Source organism: Chiloscyllium plagiosum, chromosome 21, assembly GCF_004010195.1.
Source record: "Chiloscyllium plagiosum isolate BGI_BamShark_2017 chromosome 21, ASM401019v2, whole genome shotgun sequence".
Classification (NCBI taxonomy): Eukaryota; Metazoa; Chordata; class Chondrichthyes; order Orectolobiformes; family Hemiscylliidae; genus Chiloscyllium; species Chiloscyllium plagiosum.
The window spans coordinates 58303573-58325338 of record NC_057730.1 but is presented as its reverse complement, the minus strand read 5'-3'; the positions used below and the strand labels follow the sequence as shown (position 1 = coordinate 58325338).

At 42.6% G+C, this 21766-nt stretch overlaps 1 protein-coding gene across 1 annotated transcript in view; it reads right to left on the bottom strand.

Annotated features, from left to right (window-relative positions):
• Window positions 1-21766, bottom strand: part of vps35l (VPS35 endosomal protein sorting factor like) — a 154495-nt gene that overhangs the window by 129539 nt on the left and 3190 nt on the right. Inside the window, exons 2-6 of the mRNA XM_043712168.1 lie at window positions 18944-19043; window positions 16191-16382; window positions 13558-13680; window positions 11595-11619; window positions 910-986 (exon numbers count right to left, since the gene is read on the bottom strand). Of these exons, the coding sequence (XP_043568103.1) occupies window positions 910-986; window positions 11595-11619; window positions 13558-13680; window positions 16191-16382; window positions 18944-19043 (517 nt within the window). The remainder of the gene's footprint in view (window positions 1-909; window positions 987-11594; window positions 11620-13557; window positions 13681-16190; window positions 16383-18943; window positions 19044-21766) is intronic.

Sequence of the window (21766 nt, the reverse complement as noted above, 5' to 3'; positions counted from 1 at the left end):
GTTGCGCTGATCCAAGCCCACCTAACCTACACTAGCCCACTATTCTCCATATGCCTATCCAATGCCCGCTTAAATGCTCATAATGAGGGAGAGTCCACCACTGCTATTGGCAGGGCATTCCATGAACTCACGGCTCGCTGAGTAAAGAACCTACCCCGAATATCTGTCCTATACCTACCCCCCTTAATTTAAAGCTATGCCACCTTGTAATAGCTGACTCCATACGAGGTAAAAGATTCTCACTGTCGACCCTATCTAAACCCCTAATCATCTTATACACCTCTATCAAGTCACCCCTAAACCTTCTTTTCTCCAATGAAAACAACCCCAAGTGCCTCAGCCTTTCCTCATACGATCTTTCTACCATACCAGGCAACATCCTGGTAAACCTCCTCTGCACCTGTTCCAGTGCCTCCACATCCTTCCTATAGTATGGCGACCAAAATTGCACACAATAAATCGATGGAGAAAGTCAGCAGATCAGGCAGCATCTGGAGAGGAAGTCGAGTCAGAATCAACGTTCAGGTTCATCAGACTTCAGACCCAAAACATTCACTATTTCTTTCTCCACAACCTGCTGAGTTTTTCCAGTAATTTCTGTTTTCGTTTTACATTTCCAGCATCCCGCAGCATTATTGTGTGTTTCTGGCCCATCTTGTGCTCCATTCGTAGTCTCATATCCCAGAACTTCAGTAATCCAAGAAAAATGGTAAAGTAAAATGTTCTTCAGAAAAAATGGCAATTAATTTCAAAAGTGGAATTATGCAACCTGCAGCCAGATTATTCGAGTCAACTTCTAGTCTTCAACACTATTTCTATTCAATTAATTAAATTACACTAGTTAACAGTCTTTACCCCCCCCCCTTCCCTCGTCCGACAGGCAAATTCTTTGAGAAAATTCACATTTACCTCCTCCAGGTCATCCAACTCTTCTAAACGAGTCCTCACTTTTTCTGAAACAGCAGATCCAGGACTTGTGGCTTTACCTATGATCAAATATAGCCAAGAATTAAATTTATACAACTAGACTATAGAATCATTGATTTGTCACAGTACAGAAGGCGGCCACTGTATCTGCACTGGCTCTTTAAATGAACAAAGCACCCACTGCCATTCTCCTCTTCTCCATGTAGGTTGCACATTCGCATTTTCCAGAAAGTGCCTCCATTCTAACTTGAATACACAATTGAATCTGGTGCTACCACATTCTCAGACAGTATATTCCAACTAAAGGTTTTCCAATAAAAAAAACCATGCTCCCTTTGCCAATTATCTTTAAACTATGCCCTTCTGATCTCAATCCTTCCCATCATAGTTCTCCCTATCTACTGTCTAGACTCATGGTTTGAACACCTCTACCATATCAAATCTCATCTCAATCATCTATTTTCTTTTAAGGAAAGCAACCTTAATTTCTGTATTCTCTGCAGAAGTGAAATTCTCACATGACTGGAACCAATGCCTTCTTTAATTCGTTCACATCTTCCTAACATAATGCACTCAGAACTGAAAACAACACTCCAGTTGAAGCTGAACCAGCTTTTTTTTTTAAAAAATAACTGTTTTGTAGTCGAGATCTATTGATAAAGCCCAAAATTCTGCACATTTTGTTAAATACTCCCTCAACTTGCATATTTTTTGCATGTATACTTCCACGTCCTGCAATACCTGCCTGAAAGAAGCAGAGTTAATAATTCAGGTAGGTCAATAATATTTCAAATAGAATTCTAATTCAGGGACCTGAAAAGGTCATTGATCTGAAAAGTCAATGATTTCAATTCACAGACGCTACCTGAACAGTGCCATTTTTAACTTTTCAAATTTGCAGAATCTACACACCAGGTCCTTCTACTCCTACAGCCCTTTGAGAATTGTGCCCAGAATGGTAGAACTGCTATGGGGCAGAAAGAGGCCATTCAGCCCATCCTCATCATTTGGACTTGGTGCTGTTTTCCTGCTTTCTCTATAAAGCAGCACATTGAAAGATTACTTAAGTACAAATAAACAATGCTCTCAAATGCCTTAATTAAAACGTGCTTCCACCAAGCTTCCAGGTGGTACATTCCAAACACGGACCACTGTGTGAAGAGCTTTTTTTCCCCCTTCAGCTGATACACTTCTTTGCAAATTAAACAGTTAACTCATCTCAATCTTCCTGCAGCTATAAATCAATTCACAGTTCTTTGCATTAAAATTCATCTGCTCCTTGTCTGTATATTCTATGAATGAATGTCTTTTATTTTGAAGCTCTACTGTACTTGCCTCGAAAGTTCACAAATACTGTAAGTCTTCTATTGTTCATAAGCTTTGAAATGGCACCCTGTAAACCAAGGTCTAGCTCATTAATATAAAAATGAATCAGGAAATACAAGTGCCCCAAATCTAACCCTAGGGGCAACAACTTTCTGCAGTTCAAGAACATTAACGAACCATGACTTCACAGCTGGTCAGTCAATCTTGTATCAATGTTGCTAATGCCCTTTTACACCATGAGTTCTAATTTTGTTCATGCGTCAGTTGTGCTATATCAAGTTCTTTTGGAATTCATGTACACCATACCAGCAGCATAACCCTCACATGGGCTCTGAAATCTGCAGTCGTCTGATGTATTTAAATAAATAATGGTCACTTGATCTTGTTATAAAGCCAAATGGCTGGTCTATATACTACCTACACTATAATACATTTGGCACGGGCAGCCTGTTTTGTTTTAAAGCTTCACAGGAGTGGGCAAGAGGCTTACTCTCAAGGGTGTCACACCAGTATAATAGTATCACACACCCTTCAGTGATAAAACCACCATTTGCTTCCTACCTGCCTACTGTAAAAAAACCTAACCATATCACCCTCCACCCTAATCTGGCCAAATCCTTCCCAAACAGTACCATGGACCCACCTCACTCATCCACTGTCCTCCCTCAAAGCCACAGTGCACATTCAAGCTCTTGCCACTGCCAGACAGAATACCAGGTAGTTCCAGAGGATGGGGCTTCTTTCTATTGAAGGGCAGAGGTCCCACATTCCAACCAGCATTGCTCGTTTCTTAAACTTTTTTTTGGAACAAGCATGTTGTTTACAAACCCCCATTGTTCTGGCACCAATCCTGAATCTACTAATAAAACTAAAAGAGAAATAAAGTGAATATTTTGAGTCCAGTGACCCTTTACAGTTTTGGATTATTCTGACAGGTCAATGGACTCAATGTTCCATTTCTCTCTCTACAAATGCTGCCAGACCTGCAAAGCTTCTCCAGCACTCATTGTTTCAACTGCCTAGCATCCATAATTCTTTAAAGAATCAATCCACTTGTACATTAAAAATTCTCAATATGCCCACTCTCGAGCATCTAAGACAGAGGTTCAAAGTCGTACGAGAGAAAAAGATTCCTCCTCCTCTCTGCCCTAAAATGACGATCTCCGATTTTAAAACTGTGCACTTTAGTTCTGGTCTGATCCAGAAGAAAACATTCTTAACAGTTCCACCTTGTCAACATCATTCAGGATCTTATATACTCCAAATCAAGATACTCCTTGCTCTTTTTATACTATTGTTTACAAGCTCTGTCTATCCAACCTTCCTTTGCAAGACAATGCACTAATTCCAGGTAATCAAGGAAATTTCCTCTGAACTGTCAACACTTTACATCCTCCCTCAATTAAGGATTCCAAAACAGTCAACAATATTCAGCATTAGTGAGACCTATCTCAATGTATAACAGCCTTGCTTTCACGTTCCTCTCCTAACAAAGGCTAGCATTATATGAGCCTTTTTACTCTCTGTACCTCTGTACTAACTTTACGACTTGAATGAAACACCTTGATCTGAAAGCACCTGGGAATTCTGCAGTTATTCTCTCCTTAAGTAAAGAAGTTGGGGAAAAAAAAACCAAACTTGATGAAAATTAAGAAACTGGAGTATGAAAATCATGATAATTAGAAATGTGAAAACAGCAAGAGCTTCTACACATAGTTAAAAAGGAAGAGACTTAATAAAAGGGAGTGGTAGGGAGAGAGGACAGGGTATTAATATTAGATAACAAGACTGAAAGATTACAGGCATTGCCTTGGCACTTACCACTTCTAGGCTTGCTACTTCATTCACGTTAAGAACAGAAAGCAGATCCAATAACACCTCCTCACTATCCATCCCACCTAATCCTCTGAGCCATCTCTTGACCTTCTTCACTAATGAAAACAGCCTCAAGTCCCTCAGTCTTTGCTTGTAAGACCTTCCCTCCATACCAGGCAACATCCTTTCCAAAACTTTCACATCCCTCCTATTACGCGGCGACCAGAACTGTACGCAATATTCCAAGTGCGGTTCCACCAGAGTTTTGTACAGCTGCAACATGACCTCATGGCTCCGAAACCCAATCCCTCTCCCAATAAAAGCTAACACATCGTAGACCTTCTTAACAACCCTATCAACCTGGGTGACAACTTTCAGAGACCTATGCACATGGACACCGAGATCTCTGTGCTCATCCACACCACCAAGAATCTTACTATTAGCCCAGTACTCTGCATTCCTGTTGCTCCTTTCAAAGTGAATAACCTCACACGTTTCCACATTAAACTCCATTTGCCACCTCTCAGCCCAGCTCTGCAGCTTATTTATGTCCTCTGTAACCAGAGACACCCTTCTGCACTGTCCAGAACTCCACCGACCTTAGTGTGATCCGCAAATTTACTAACCCATACTTCTATGCTGTCATCCAGGTCATTTATGAAAATGCCAAAGAGCAGTGGCCCCAAAACAGATCCTTGTGGTAAACCACTAATTCATCCTGGAGTTCAGTTACATTTCCCATCAACCACAACCCCCTGTCTTCTTACAGCTGGCTCCAGGACATCTCTGCAGGAGTTCCTCAGGGTAGGATCCTCGACCCAACCATCTTCAGCTGCTACATCAACGACCGTTCCTCGGTCATAAGGTCTGAAGTGGGGAGGTTTGCCGATGATAGTGTTCAGCACCATTCGTGACTCCTTAGCTACTGAAACAGTGGTCAAATGCAACAAGATCTGCAATATCCAGGCTTGGGCTGACAAATGGCAAGTAACATTCACACCACAAATGCCAGACAATGACCATCAACAATGAGACACTAACCACCACCCCATGACATTCTAACGGTATTACCATCATTGAATCCCCCACTGTCAACATCTTTAGGGTTAACAGTAACCAGAAACTCCACTGGACTCACGACACAAACACAGTGGCTACAAGAGCAGGTCAGAGACTAGGGATACTGTGGCGAGTAATTCACCGCCTGACACCCCAAAGTCTATCCACCATCTACAAGGTACAAGTCAGGAGTGTGATGGAATACTCCCCACTTGCCTGGATGAGTGCAGCTCCAACAACACAAGAAGCTGGACACCATCCAGGACAATGCAACCCACTTGATTGGCATCATATCCATTCCCTTCACCACCAACACTCAGTAGCAGCAGCATCTACAAGATGCAGAAATTCACCAAAGATCCTTAGACAGCACCTTCCAAACCCATGACCACTTCCATCTAGAAGGAAGGAGGTCAGCAGATACATGGGAACACCACGACCTGCAAGTTCCCCTCCAAGCCACTCACCACCCTGACTTAGAAATATACCACCGTTCCTTCAGTGTCGCTGGTCAAAATCCTGGAATTCCCTCCCTAAGGGCATTGTGGGTCAACCACAGCAGGTGGACTGCAGCAATTCAATAAGGCAGCTCATCACCACCTTCTCAAGGGCAAATAGGGATGGGCTATCAATGCTAGCCAGCCAGTGACACTATAGTCCCACAAGTGAATAAAAAACAAATTCTGATCCAAACTGCTAAATCACCCTCAATCCCATGCCTCAGTTTTTGCTGGAATAGCCTATTGTGGGGAACATTTGAAACACCTTACGGAAAACCATGTACATTACATCAACTGATTTACCCTCATCCACCTGTTTGGTCACCATCTCAAAGAACTCTAAGGTTTGTGAGACAAGTGTGCATTCAGCAGTGTCAGTGAAATGGGCCCAGCAGTGAAGAGTTGGCACCGAGAAAATGCGACAAATCCTACTTTGGTGGGTCCGGCACAGGCAGCAGCACAGGTGGAGGTCGCCCCAGAGGCCAGTGCCGCATGTACTGGATCGGAAAGACCAATATTCTGAACTTTTCACTTCTTCATTTTTCTAACGTATTGCCAAGACCCACAATGCTGGACTATTTATTTCTTGACTTTTCTAACTGTTGTTTCCTAAAACTGTGACCTCTCATATCCATAAGTGAGGTATCTTTGTACGCAAGATGGCACTATAATGTAATAACTGTAAACTTTTCACTGTACTCATCTGAGTACACATGACAATAAAAGCTCATTCAATTCAATTCCTTTCTTGTGAGATTATGGAAGATCCTGTCAAAGGATTGCCTTAACAAAATGTTGCCAACAGTCTTCAATGATAACATGACAGAATCCTTGGAGGTCAAATCAGGAGTGAAGCAGGGATGTGTCATCACCCTCAGCTCTTTCGCTCTCTTTATCATCACCATTCTTTATCTTGTCAAGAAGAAGCTTCTCAGCGATGCAGACATTGTCTACGGGACGGACAGAAAACTTTTCAAGTAGTAAACACCAACAACCGCAACAGAAGCTTCTTCATGCAAATGACAATGTTTCTGAGAGAGCGGCAACGACAATCTTCAAGCCTCATTAATGCCTTCTCAGAAGCATTTTGAGAATTAGTCTCAAATTCAACTAGACTCAAATCCTGAAGTGCGGGGGAGGGGGCGCTCTTACCTGATAAACCTGTTCGACTTATTTGAGGTGGTAATGAGCAAGTTAGACAAATGAGAGCCTGTGGAGGTAATCTGTGTGGATTTCAAAAAGGCTTCAGACAAGGTGTCGTGCAGAAGGCTGCCTACTAACATATAGCCCATAGTGAGAGGGGCAAGGTACTGGCAATGGATAGAGGACTGGCTGATTGGCAGAAAGAGGGGATAAAAGGGTCTTTTTCAGGATGTCAACCAGTGACTGGCGCAGTTTCTCAGGAATCAGTGCTAGGACCACAATTATTTGCATTATACATTAATGAACAGGCCAAAAGAACTGAGGACATTGCTATTAAGATTGCAAACGACAAAGATTGGTGGAGGAACAGGTAATGTTGAGGAAACAGGGAGGCTGCAGGAGGACTTAGACAAATGAGAAGAGTGGGCTAAGAAATGGCAAGTGGATTACAATGTGGGAAAGTGTGAGGTTGCGTGCTTTAGGAGGAAGAAGAGGGGCACAGACTATTTTCTAAATGGGGAAAGGCTTCAGAATCTAAAACACAAAGGGACTTGGGAATCCTTGTTGAGGATTCTCTCAAGGTTAACATGCAGGTTCAGTTGGCAGTTAGGAAGGCAAATGCAATGTTAGTATTAATTTCAACAGGGCTAGAGTACAAGGATAATGATGGACAGTACCCTCCTGGTATTCACCTTCCACCCACCAACCTCTACATACATTGCAACATCCTCTGCCACCTACAAACGGACCCCACCATCAGAGATATATTTCTCTCCCCGCTTTCTGTAGAGACCGTGCCCTCCACAACAACCTAGTCAGGTCAACGCCCCCCCCCACCAACCCACCCAGACCTCCCAGCACCTTCCCCTGCCACTGCAGGAATTGCAAAAACCTGCGCCCGCATCTCCCCCAAGTCCAAGGTCCTAAAGGAGCCTTCCACATGCAAAGTTTCACCTAGCCTTCCACACGTCATTCACTGTATCCATTGCTCCCGGTGCTGTCTCCTCTATGTTAGGGAGATAGGACACCTACTCACAAGAGCATTTCAGAGAACATCTCCGGGACACCCGCACCAACCAACCTCACCACCACATGGTTGAACACTTCAACTCCCCCTCTGCAAAGGACATGCATGTCCTGGGCCTCCTCCATCGCCGCTCCCTCACCACCAGACACCTGGAGGAAGAACACATCTTCCACCTCAGGACCCTTGAACTTCAGGGCATCAATGTGGATTTCAGCATTTTCCTCATTTCCCCCCCGGTGGAGGCTGGTACAATTACAACATTTAAAAGGTTGTTGTGGTTCTGTTCGCTGAGCTGGAAGTTTTTGTTGCAAACGTTTCGTCCCCTGGCTAGGCGACATCATCATTGCTTGGGAGCCTTCTGCGAAGCGCTTCTTTGATGTTTCCTCCGGTGTTTATAGTGGTCTGTCCCTGCCGCTTCCGGTTATCAGTTTCAGCTGTTCGCTGTAGTGGTTGGTATATAGGGTCCAGGTCGATGTGTTTGCTGATGGAGTTTGTGGACGAATGCCATGCCTCTAGGAATTCCCTGGCTGTTCTCTATCTGGCTTGCCCTATGATAGTAGTGTTGTCCCAGTCGAATTCATGTTGCTTGTTGTCTGCGTGTGTGGCTACTAAGGATAGCTGGTCGTGTCGTTTCGTGGCTAGTTGATGTTCATGGATGTGGATTGTTAGCTGTCTTCCTGTTTGTCCTATATAGAGTTTTGTGCAGTATAAACACTATATAGGACAAACAGGAAGACAGCTAACAATCCGCATACATGAACATCAACTAGCCACGAAATGACATGACCAGCTATCCTTAGTAGCCACACACGCAGACAACAAGCAACATGAATTCGACTGGGACAACACTACTATCATAGGGCAAGCCAGACAGAGAACAGCCAGGGAATTCCTAGAGGCATGGCATTCATCCACAAACTCCATCAACATTTATCTAGGATGACCGTCATTCTGCCTTTATCTGCTGGTAGTATGATTATGTTCTTATCGTTTCTTAGTGATTTCAGTGCTTCCCTCTCCTTGGTGTTGAGGTTATGTGTTTGTCTTTTCCTTATTATCATAGGTACGACAGTTTGTCTCACTGTTTGTTGTGTCTCTTCTGTCAGTCCATTGTTCCTGAGTGTGCATTCTAGTGCTGCTAGGTCAAAGAAGCGCTTCGCAGGAGGCTCCCAAGCACTGATGATGTCGCCTAGCCAGGGGACGAAACGTTTGCAACAAAAACTTCCAGCTCGGCGAACAGAACCACAACAACGAGCACCCGAGCTACAAATCTTCGCACAAACTTTGAACAGTTCCAACCTTCCAGCTCAGCACCACCCCCATGACTTGTCCATCTTCCTTCCCACCGACCCACTCCACCCTACCCTTCAACCTATCACTTTACCCCCATCTCCATCCACCTATTGCACACTCAGCTACCTTCCCCCCAGCCCCATTCCCCTGCCATTTACCTCTCCACCCCTGAGGCTCCCAGCCTCATTCCTGATTAAGGGCTTTTGCTCGAAATGTCAATGCTCCTGATCCTCTAATGTTGCCTGACCTGCTGTGCTTTTCCAGCACTACACTCTTGACGCTGATCTCCAGCATCTGCAGTCCTCACTTTCTCCTACAAGTGTAATGATGTACGGCTGAGCCTGTATAAGGTTCTTGTCAGACCACATTTGGAATATTGTGAGCAGTTTCAGGCCCCTTATCTAGGAAGGATGTATTGGTCTCAGAGGATGTTTATAAGAATGATCTGGAGGATGTAAGGCTTGTCATATGAGGAGCGGTTGAGGACTTTGGTTCTATACTATGGAGTTTTAGAGGGTCGATGGGGGGGATCTGATTGAAACTTACAGAATGCTGAGAGAAAGTGAAGACTGCAGATGCTGGAGATCAGAATCAAAAAGTATGGCGCTGGAAAAGCATAGCCGATCAGGCAGCACCCGAGGAGCAGGACAGTTGACATTTCAAGCATAAGTTCTTCATCAGGAATGTGGGAGAGGGCTGAGAGATAAATGGGAAGCGGCGCGGTGGGGGAGGGGAGGTAGCTGGAAATGCAATAGGTAGATGGAGGTTGGGGTGGGGGGGTGATGGTAATCAGTTGGAGAGGAGGGTGGAACAGATAGGTGGGAAAGATGATGGACAGGTAGGACAGTTCAAGAGGGCGGTGCTGAGTTGGAGGGTTGGATCTGAAATAAGATGGGGGGAGAGGAGATGAGGAATGTGGTGAAATCCACACTGATCCGTTGTGGTTGGAGAGCCCCAAGGCGGAAAACGAGGTGTTATTCCTCTAGTTGTCGGTTGGCTAGAATCTGGCAGTGGAGGTGGCCCATAACTTGCACGTACTTGGTGGAGTGGGAGGGGCAGTTGAAGTGAAGTGGTCAGCCACAGGACAGCGGGGTTGTTCAGTGCATGTGTCTCAGAGATGTTCTCCGAAATGTTCCACAAGTCACAAGTTCCCAAGGTAGAGGAGACCACATTGGGAGCAATGGACAGTAGATGACATATGTGGAGATGCAAGTAAATCTCTGTCGGATGTGGAAGGACCCTTTGGGGCCTTGGATGGAGTTTGGGAGGGGGTAGGCGCAGGTTTTACACTTCACTTCCTGCAATGGCAGGGGAAGGTGTCGGGAATGGGGTTTGAGCTGGTGGGGGGGCATGGACCTAACGAGAATAATCTCTGTTGAACACAGATAGGGGTGGGAGGGAAATATATCCCTGGTGATTGGATCTGTTTGCACGTGGCAGAAATGGCAAATGATGATGCACTGTATCCAGAGGATGATTGGTTGGAAGGTGGGGATCAAGGGGGTTTTGTCCTTGTTGCGATTGGAGGGGTGGGGTTCAAGGGCAGAGAAGTGGGAAGTGGAGATGTGCTGGAAGGCAACATTGTCCACATGGCAGGGGAAATTGTGGTCCTTTAAGGAGGAGGCCATCTGGGATTTTCTATGGTGGAACTGGTCCTCCTGGGAGCTGATGTGATGGAAGTGGAGGAATTGGAGTAAGGAATAGTGTTTTCACAGGAGAGGGTGTGGGAGGCAGTGTAGTCCAGATAAGCTGTGGGAGTCAATGGATTTGAAGTAGGATGTCAGTGTTGAGTCGGTCACTGGAAATGGAGATGGAGAGGTCCAGAAAAGGGAGGGAGGTGTCCGAGATGGCCCAAGTGAACTCGAGGTCAGGGTGGTAGATGTTCGCCAAGTTGATGAACTGTTCAACCTCTTTGTTGGAGCACAAGGTGGCACTGATACATTGATCGATGTAGCGGAGGAAAAGGTATCGAATGGTGCAGGTGTAGCTGCAGAAGATGGACTGTTCCATATACCCTAACAGGCAGGCATAACTGGAACCCATGGATACCCCTTTGCCATGTACACAACAAAGAATACTGGGAGGCCTGGATAGAGTGGATATGGAGAAGGTGTTTCCAAAAGTGGGACAGACTGGAATCCAAGGACAAAGCTTTAGAGTTTAAGGGATAACCTTTCAGAACTGAGCTACAGATGAATTTCTTCATCCAGAGGATGGTTAATCTATGGAACTCATTGTTGGACAGGGCTATGGAGGTCAAATCATTGGTGGTATTTAAGACAGTCATAAATGGGTTCTTGATTGGTTAGGGGGTTGAGTATTATAGGAAGAAAGCAGGAGAATGAAGTTGAGAAACATATCAGCCACAACAACTTGATTTAATTCTACTCCAACCCTTATGATCAGAGTGTATCGCCTCCAGACTTCCACAACCCTGCCAAATTGTGAAAGTTTTGACTGAAGGTGAAAGTCATACATTTCACTGAAGCAAACATATTCCTTACCTTTCTCAGATCCCAGAAATAAATTCTGTAAAATAAATGCATAAAAAGTCAGAATTATTCCTAAAATATGCAAGAATTCTATCCTACAGTAGAAAACAAAACATGCATCATTCAGTTCCATGTGTTTTGACTGCCTGCATTCAAATATTATAAACTTAACAGTCTTTGTGGAAACAATGAATATTTGTGATTACTGCACAACTGACACCTTTTATTCCCAAATGTTCCTTCCTAATTTCACTCGTAAAAGCTATAAACTCTCAAACAGACTATTACATGGTACAAGTACCATAACAGCAAAGTTGAGACACAATGGCAAGTAATTTCAACATGCAATTTACAAAGCAGTATGCAACTGTATCATATTATGAAAATAAACCACAAACCATCTTGAACATTCACGTTTTTCACAGTCACTCTGGTTACTTGTGATTCATTCGAATCTCTTAGATATTTGGATTGCATACTAGAAACTGTTGGATCATAAATTCTGAACTACAATTACTACATTCAGTTATACATGTCAGAACACAAAAACATCTGGACATTCTGACAGTATACTCTTACAATTAAATCTTTAAAATATTATAAAAGAACCAAGTACAAGTGTAGCCAGTCACTTGAGCCTGCTCCACCACTCAATATGATCACAGTTGATCTGATCTTAACCTCAACTCCACATTCCTGCATTTGTCTGATAACCTTTCATCCCTTGATAATCATAGAAACCCGATGGAAGCAGACCATTAGGTCCATCGACTCCATACCCACCCTATCCCTGTAACCCTGGATGTTCCATGGCTAATCCACTAACCCGACATGTTTGGACTGTGGGAGAAACCAGAGTACCTGGAGGAAACCCATGTCGACAGAGGAAGAACATGCAAATTCAACACAGACAGACAGTCACCCGAAGGCAGAATCAAACCCAATTCCCTGGCACTATGAGGAAGCAGTGCTAACCACTGAGCCACCATGTCCCCTGTATCAAGAATTTACCTCTGCCATAAGAATATTTAAAAATTCTGCACCGATATCTTTTCAGCAATGCAATTTCAGAGACACTCAACTGTCTGACAGGAAGCAAAAACTGTTTTAAATGGGCATGGTCTTTTTTATTAAATTATGACCTCTAGGTCTACATCCTCCCACAAGGGGAAACAGCTTTTCAAGATCAAGTCCCCTCAAGATCTTAGAGGCTTCAATTAAGTCACCTCTGACTTTTCTAAGAAGTCTAGAGGACACAACCTAAGGAGTCAACCTAAGACAATCTGTTCTTCAAAGTGTTATTCGAGGAAACCTTCTCTGAACTGCTTCCAACACATTAATATCCTTCTCAAAGTATGGTGACCAGTACAGTACACTGTACTCCAAATGCACTCACACTAAAGCCCTTTTTAAGTGAAGCATAATTTCACGAATCCTGCATTCAATTCTCCTCTCAATCATCACAACATTCTATTGAGCTTTCCTGATGAGTTGCATACCTGCATACTGTCCTTTTGTGATTCATCCACTACGATATCCAGATGTCTCTGCATCTCACAGCTCTGCAACCTTACACCATTTGGGTAACATTTCTTTTTATTCTTTCAGCCAAAATGAAAAGTTTCATACTTACCTGCATTGTATTCTATTTGCCAGGTCTTTTCCCACTCACTTAGCCTGTCTATGTCCCTTTGTAGGCTCCTTATGTCCTCCTCACAACTCACTTTCCTACCTGTCTTTGTGTCATTAAACAATAGAAGAGTTAGGACCTGAGTGTCAGGTCCTGTGGCACACCACTCATGACATCCTGCATCTCACACATTATCAAGTTTGTTTAAACACTGTCAAGCTAAAGGCAATTGTCCAAATTGTTTCCTCAGAATTAGATTTTGAGGTAGAAGAATAAAACAATGCAATACCTTTGAATGCTGTTACATAATATTAAACATTTGAAGAACATGTAAAAATTTCTTACAATGGAAAGTTTTTCTGTAGTCGTGTACCGTGTAAGTATATAGGTGCGTTTTCCAGACCATGGCTCAAAGTCACTCCCAACTGCTGTGTCCTCTGCTTTGTCACGTTGTTTCTTACCAGGATCCTGGGTAATAACACAGAAATGAATCTGTCAATGCAAGTTAACAACCTTCGACTTTTATAACGTCTGTATATTATAATCCAATCCTTATCAAGGTTGAGCCTTAACAAGGAAAGTAGGTCAAATGAAAATGCTGTAGAGACCAAAGGGGACAGTTAGACCAGTTGATTGGATGCTGAAAAATGTATTGCTGGAAAAGCGCAGCAGGTCAGACAGCATCCAAGGAGCAGGAGAATCAACATTTTGGGCATATGCCCTTCTTCAGGTCAGCTCTGATCTCCAGCATCTGCAGTCCTCACTTTCTCCCAGTTGATTAGATGGTTAGCTTGTGGCTAGGATCAGCATTTACAGTACAGGTTCAGTCCTGTTTTGGCTGTGGCAGACTTAGGACCTGCCTCAATTACTTCAAAGTGAACGACTTTTTGAAAACAGTAAAGGTAGACAAACCTTTATCTGAAATCCCAAAATCCAAAAACTTCCAAAGTCTAAATGGTTTCTGTGTGACATTTTTATCTCATTAAGCATAAGGGACCGTCAGAGAATACAAGAGGATATAGATAGACTGGAGAGTTGGGCGGAAAAGTGGCAGATGGTTTACAATCCAGACAAATGTGAGGTGATGCATTTAGGCAAGACTAATTCCAGAGTAAATTATACAATGAACGGAAGAGCCTTGGGAAAAGTTGCTATGCAGAGAGATCTGGGAGTGCAGGGGACGCTTTGGAGAGGGTGCAGAGAAGGTTTACGAGGATGTTGCCTGGTATGGAAGGTGCTAGCTATGAAGAGAGGTTGAGTAGATTAGGTTTGATTTCCTTAGGAAAAAGGAGATTGAGGGGGGACCTAATTGAGGTCTACAAGATCATGAAGGGTATAGACAGGGTGGATAGAGACAAGCTTTTTCCCAGGGTGAAGGATTCAATAACGAGAGGTCACGCTTTCAAGGTGAGAGGTGGAAAGTTTAAGGGGGATACACGAGGCAAGTACTTCACACAGAGGGTGGTGGGCATTTGGAACGTGTTGCCAGCAGAGGTGGTGGAGGCAGGCACGGTAGATTCATTTAAGATGCGCCTGGACAGATGCATGAGTAGGTGGAGAGTAGAGGGATACAGATGCTTAAAAATTGACCGACAGGTTTAGACAGTACACTTGGATCGACTCAGGCTTGGAGGGCCGAAGGGCCTGTTCCTGGGCTGTAAATTTTCTTTGTTCTTTGGCTGTTTGGCGTGCAGTTAACTCAACTCCACACCCAATCGATGCATGTCACTCAGATGCGACATGGCAGGGGATGGCCCAGCTCTGGCAGGCCTGAATTCTGTCTCAGAGCCCACTACTCACCGTGAGTCTGCTGCTCAGTAAGATTTTTTTGAAATTTCATTGTTGAACTGGCACTTAATCTGAAAATTTGAAAAATTCCAAATTCCGAAAACCAGTTGGTCCCAAGCGTCTCCGATAAAGGATTGTGTACCTGTACAAGTGTAATTCCATTAATCCCAAAACCACTTTATAAATTGCATTGAAAAGAAAACAGCTTTTGTCTGGTATCTAAAATAAACCCTACTAGCGCAACTAAAGCATCACACAAAATACACTCAGAATCTTTGAATACAACACCTCAGTCGGATTAAGCCACTGGGACGTCAACTGTTCGACTGCTACTTTGTGCGGCCATTACATACTTGAGTTTACATGTACTCAGCCTCTTCAGGGTTTATCCCAACATTTCTGGTATAGGAGAAACACCGACTCTTCACTCTAATTGAACCTATCTCATCATACATCCATCCCTTTTCAGCTGCACTGATCTACCAACCTTATTCCAGAACTGCTCAAAATGCCAAGAAAATAGAAACTCAATCTTCATCTTTAAGTTACCGATTCTCCTTGAAGATTAAATAAACTCCAGAAGTCATAAAATAATCTAAGATAAACAAGAAAACCTATTAATGGTGCACTAAAACACATTAAAGTTAGGCCTCCAAACAATTTTGAAACAAATCACTACAGCTACAGAAATATTTACAATTATTAACTGTAGACACTAAACTGACAGATAACCGATGGTGCAGCACAATGGCTCAATGATTAGCACTGTCAACTCATCACCGTCAGAGACCCAGGTTTGATTCCAGCCTTGGGTGACTGCCTATGTGGAATTTGCACATTTTCCCCACGTCAGCATGGGTTACCTCTGGCTTTCTCCACAGTCCAGGGATGTGCAGGCTAGGTGGATTAGCTATGGGAAATGCAGGGTTACAGGGATTAGGTAGAGGGGTGAGTCGGCCCCACCAACTTTATTATTTAGTAGTTTGAACTCAAAATTTCAAATAGAAGTATTCAAAGGAGAAAATGAATACTCCCGATTTACTTTGAAAATGATTCATAACAAAAATGAACAGCAAGATTAAAAATTCATTAAGAACACAAATCAAATATCTGTAATTTGGGGGAACAGTATGCTGAGCTTATTTAAAAATCAAAAATGGAACGGCATAGTCAAGAAAGTTTGAAAATACCATGTTGGCATTGTTTTTTCCTGCTCCCATGACTGCAGACGTCAGAGGATCTGCTGTTGCAACAAACTGTGACAGAGGATCACTCCCATCCAGCATGCTGCTCAGAGGGTCCATCATCGAACTGGAGGATGAAGATGATGTAGAAGAAGTACTTCCTTTACGCACTATTTTCTTAGTCTTTGACTCAGTGACCTACAAGGAATGGTCAAATAAATGCATTATCTTTCTGTATTAACTCTCCTTGATACAACTCTGCAAGCTGTTGTGCCAATGTAAGATTCAGAGTTAGACAGCATGGAAACTGACCCTTTGGTCCAACTCGGCCAGTTGACCAGATATCCTAAATTAATCTAGTCCCACTTGCCCGCACTTGGCACAAATTCTCTAAACCCTTCCTTGTCATGTATCTATCCAGATGCCTCTTAAAGGTTGTAATTGTGCCAGCCTCCAACAGTTCCTCTGGAAGCTCATTCCATAACCACACACCCTTTGCATGAAAAAGTTGCCCATTTTCCCCTCTCACACTAAACCTATGCCCTCTAGTTCTGGACTCCCCCACCCCAGGGAAAAGACCTTGTCTATTTATCATACCCATGCCCTCTTGATTTTATCAATCTCTATAAAAGTCATCCCTCAGCCTCCGACGCTCCAAGGAAAAATAGCCCCAGCCTATTCAGCCTCTCCCTATAGCTCAAACCTTCCAACCCTGGCAACTTCCTTGTAAGTTGAAAATGTGCTACTGGAAAAGCGCAGCAGGTCAGGCAGCATCCAAGGAGCAGGAGAATCGACGTTTCGGGCATGAGCCCTTCTTCACGAATCGATATTTTGGGCATGATTCCTAAAGAAGGGCTCATGCCCGAAACGTCGATTCTCCTGCTCCTGGGATGCTGCCTGACCTGCTGCGCATTTCCAGCAACACATTTTCAGCTCTGATCTCCAGCATCTGCAGTCCTCACTTTCTCCTAACATCCTTGTAAGGGTTCAGAAAAGATTTTCAAGTTTCACAACATCTTTCCTTTAGGAGAGACACTAGAATTGCACACAATATTCCAAAAGTGGCCTAACTAATGTCCTGTACAGCTGCAAAATGACCTCTCAACTTAGACCAATATAGGAAAGCATACTAAACGCCTTCTTCACTATATTATTTATCGGAGACTCCACTTTCAAGGAACTATGAAGCTGCACTCCAAAATATTTGTTCAACACCACTCCCTAGGACCTTACCATTAAAGTGTACAAGTCCTGCCCTGAGTTATCTTTCCAAAATGTAGTACGTCACATTGATCTAAATTCCTCAGCCCATCTGATCAAGATTCTGTTATACTCTGAGGGAATCTTCTTCACTGCCCACGACACCTCCAATTTTGGAGTCATCTGCAAACTTACTAACTATACCTCCTATGTTCGCATCCAAATCATTTATATAAAAAAGTGACAAAAGGCAGTGGACACAACACCGATCCTTGTAGTAGACCACTAGTCACAGGCCTTCAATCTGAAAAGCAACCCTCCACCACCACCACCACCCTCTTTCTTCTATCTTTGAGTCAGTTCTGTATCCAAATGGCTATTCTCCCTTCGATTGGCATTTTCATCAAATACAAAAAAAAAATTGTATTTCGCCTGCATTTGAAATCTTAACCAAAATATTTTCAAAGTCTCTTCTTGTCCACCCTCAGCTCACTGAAAGTTTATCTTTCTTGACTCCATGGCTTTACAACTTGTCCACCAAATCTTGCCTCATCACAACAATCCCAGCTTCTCCAGCCAATTCATGGAACAACACTCCCTCATCTCTTCGACCCCCTCTCCTTTGCGACTTATTCACCGCACCACCCACAGTGAAAGTCTATATGCACTTCAAGTACACTGCTTTCATCCATCCTCTCTCTCACATCAAAGTACAAAGTCAGAAACACAATTTGCCTATAACAAAATCAGTACCACCCAAAGTGGCTGTTAATGCTTTCAGATTGTTTCAAATAGTTTCCCAACCAGCAGGATTAAAATGACTGGCCTGCAGTTGCCAGGGCTTATATTTCTCGGCTTAAATGAACAAAATGGCAACATTTACAATCCTTCAGTCCTCTGACACCACATCAAAACCTAAAAAATTATAAGATTGTTGCCAGAATCGCCATAATTTATACCATTCCTTCCTTCAGCAATCTAGGAATTATTTCCTCCAGATGAATTTTCACTTTCACTACTGTCAGCTTTTCTAACATGTCCTCTATCTTATTCAGTACTCCAAAACTGCTTAATTTAATCTTAGAATTGGCAAAGTCCTCTTCCTTGGTAAACAACAAGGCAATGCATTCATGCAGCATTCAGTCAGCAGTCCTCTGTCTCTCCCAATCAATCTTCATTTCGGTCCCCAACTGACCCTTACTGCTCTTCTACTAACCCGATTACTGTCAGTATATTGAGCTTCCCTTTGCTGTTAGTACAGGTATAGAATGATGACTGCTCCTTTAATGCTCTTACTGCACTTTGCACTTCATTATATAATTTATTCTTCAACTGCCATCAGTCATACACTGCCTTTTTCAGCTTCATCCAACTCAAATGCCTTTAACCCTTTGTGGAAATGTACTTGGACTACAGGATCACAAACACAACACAGAAATGGTTCAATGTGACAATGCCATCTTGTCTTTTCAGCCTAATAGTCAACTTGACTTGACTATCAATGATCTTATTTTTTTTTAAAAAAAAAGGAGACAGAGCAATGTTACTGAGAAACGCACTGTAATAAGTTTCAGAGGATGGAAGTCACCAAATTCGAGAGGTACAGCCTCGAAGCAGCACGACTTTAACTCTGCTTTGTAATTCCTGTCTCTGGAGTGCCTTCAAGTAAAAAACAAACAGAAAATGAAATCAGATTTACAGTTTTGAGCAGATGCCATCTTTAGCACACGTTCTTTTTCGTCACATCTCACCACCATATCCTCGAGGCCAAGCTAATCGAAATCAAAAAGACAAGATCTGTCGGGGTACTGGGGGTCTGCAGGGTCAATGGAATAAAATTAAATTCAACACTAACTTTCAAACATAAAACCATTCAGAACACCACATTCCCAGCAGAGGCTCCTGAGCATGCCCATGACAACTACTGGATGAACAATGAGGGAGTGACATTATGGAGTAGTTGCCCAGGTAGCTTAAGTACAGAATGCAGCTCTTCGATAAGAACATTTTTAAATTCTATACAATCAGTAATCAAGGAGCATCACTACAAATAAATTAAACCACTTGAACTCATGAGTTTCAAGAACACACGTCAACCTTTCAGTGAGGATTCACTGTGTAGATCAGACAAATAAAATTGGCAAAGATTGTCTGGAATATGATTTTTTTCAACAGTTTACAACTGCTTCCTAGAATAATATGTTGGGAAACCAACTAAGGACAAAGTTATTTTCAATCTAGTAATGAGGCAGAATGAGTTAGTACTCTAACTGTAAAGGATTTGCTGAGAAAGTGATCGCAACATATGGAATTTCATATTACATTGAACTCCAAAACATCTCGTTCAAAAAGAATTTTCAACAAACCAGTCACATTGGTATGAAGAGATATCTGACTAAGATTGACTGAGTAATTAAACTAAAAAAGGTATGCTACCAAATAACCAGTCAAAAAATGTTTAAAACATTCAACCAAACAACAAACTTTCAGTTGGAAATGTCCACTTTACTCGGGCTGTTTAAGACAGTGTTGGTGTACTTCCGATGCTAGAAAAGCAAGGCAGGTCTGCTTTAACTTTATTAAGATACACTGACTGAGAAATACTAAACTCTACATTTCAGCCATATACACAATTATTTCATTTCCCAAGGTGTGCCCACTGTATTTGGTGCCTCTTTTGGAGGACCAGAAAACATTTCCATCCTGAGCTGATCCCCCCGCAGAAATTCAACTTTAATAGCAATTGATCTGTGCTCCAAAGCATTAGTTGTTAATCAAGCTAAAGGAAATTCAAGATTGTTTATCTGTACAAGCATTCAGTGAATCTCATATCCTGATCCCCCAGTGTTTCATTAAAAACTTGCTTGACTAGCTTGGTTTTGGCTTTATAAGTTCCATCAGGGATCATCTTTGTGGGTGTACACCATGACTATAAAAAGGGGCTGGAGGCCCACTATCTGGTACCTCTGCATACCTCAAATTCTCTCTAAATGTGTAGTTTTTGTGAAACATTACTGAAAGAAATGACAATGGATGGGAAATGGCAAATATTCAAAGAGCAAATAGGCGGAAAGAGAATAATGGCTAAATACAAAAAAGGCATACAAAATGATAAGAGAAAACAATACGCTGGAGAACTGAGAACAGTTTGAAAGCAAGGAGGAGGGTGAGTTTGATTCAGAAGTGGAAAGTTGAGTATGAGTGTAAGCTTGCAAGAAACATAAGAACTGACTGTAAAGCTCCTATTATTACATAAACAGAAAAAGATTAGTGAAAACTAATGTAGGCATTTACATTCCAACAGGAGAATTAGTAAAAGACTGATAACTATATTCATACTTGTGTTCACACAAAGAGGTGGCAGGTGGGACTAGATTGGGTTGGGATATCTGGTCGGCATGGACAGCTTGGACCGAAGGGTCTATTTCCATGCTGTACATCTCTATGACTATGACTAAATGATAGGGTACACTGGATTTAATGGGAGGACAGAACTGAAGCCAATCTTTATTAGTAGAGAAATGGTGTTGGAGAAATTAATGGGTTTAAAGGCAAATAAATCCCCAGGTTCTGAATCTACATCCCAGAGTACACAAAGAAATGGCCCTAGAACCAGTGGATGCTTTGATGGTCATCTTCAATATTTCTTAAACTACTGTACAGTTCCTACAAATTGAAGGGTAGATAATGTAAACTGACTATTTTTTTTTGAAAAGAGGTAGGAAGCAAAGAGGGAATTATAGACCAGGGAGTCTTAGGTCAGTAGTGGGGAACATGCTAGAGTCCATTATCAAGGATTTTATATCAGAATACTTAGTGGTAGAATCAGACAGTCAGTATGGACTTAAAAATAAAAAAAATCACATTTGACAAATCTATTGGAATTCTTGAGGATTAGCTGGTAGAGTTAGTCAGAGGAGTCAATAGATGTGGTTCATTTGGACTTTTAGGAAGCTTCCGACAATTCCATTTAGAGATTAATGAGTAAAATTAACTCCCTACTCACAAGCGCACATACTTGAAGAGGTATACAAATTTGGTTAGCAGACAGGAAATAAATGGGTCTTTTTCTGAATAGCAGGCAGTGACCATTGGACCCCAGCTATTTACGATACCTGTTAATGATTTAGATGAGAGAACTAAATGTAATTGCAAAATTTGCAGAGGACATAAAGCTGGAGGAAGGGTGAGCTTAAAGGATGCAGGGGAGATTTTACAGTGTGATTTGGACAGGCTGAGTAAGTTGGCCAATGCATAATGTGGATAAGTGGGAGGTAATTCATTTTGGCAGCAAAACCAGAAAGGCAGATTATTTGGCTGTAAATGGAGAGAGCAGAAAATGGTCAATGAGACCTGGATGCACCAGTCACTGAGTTCAAGTG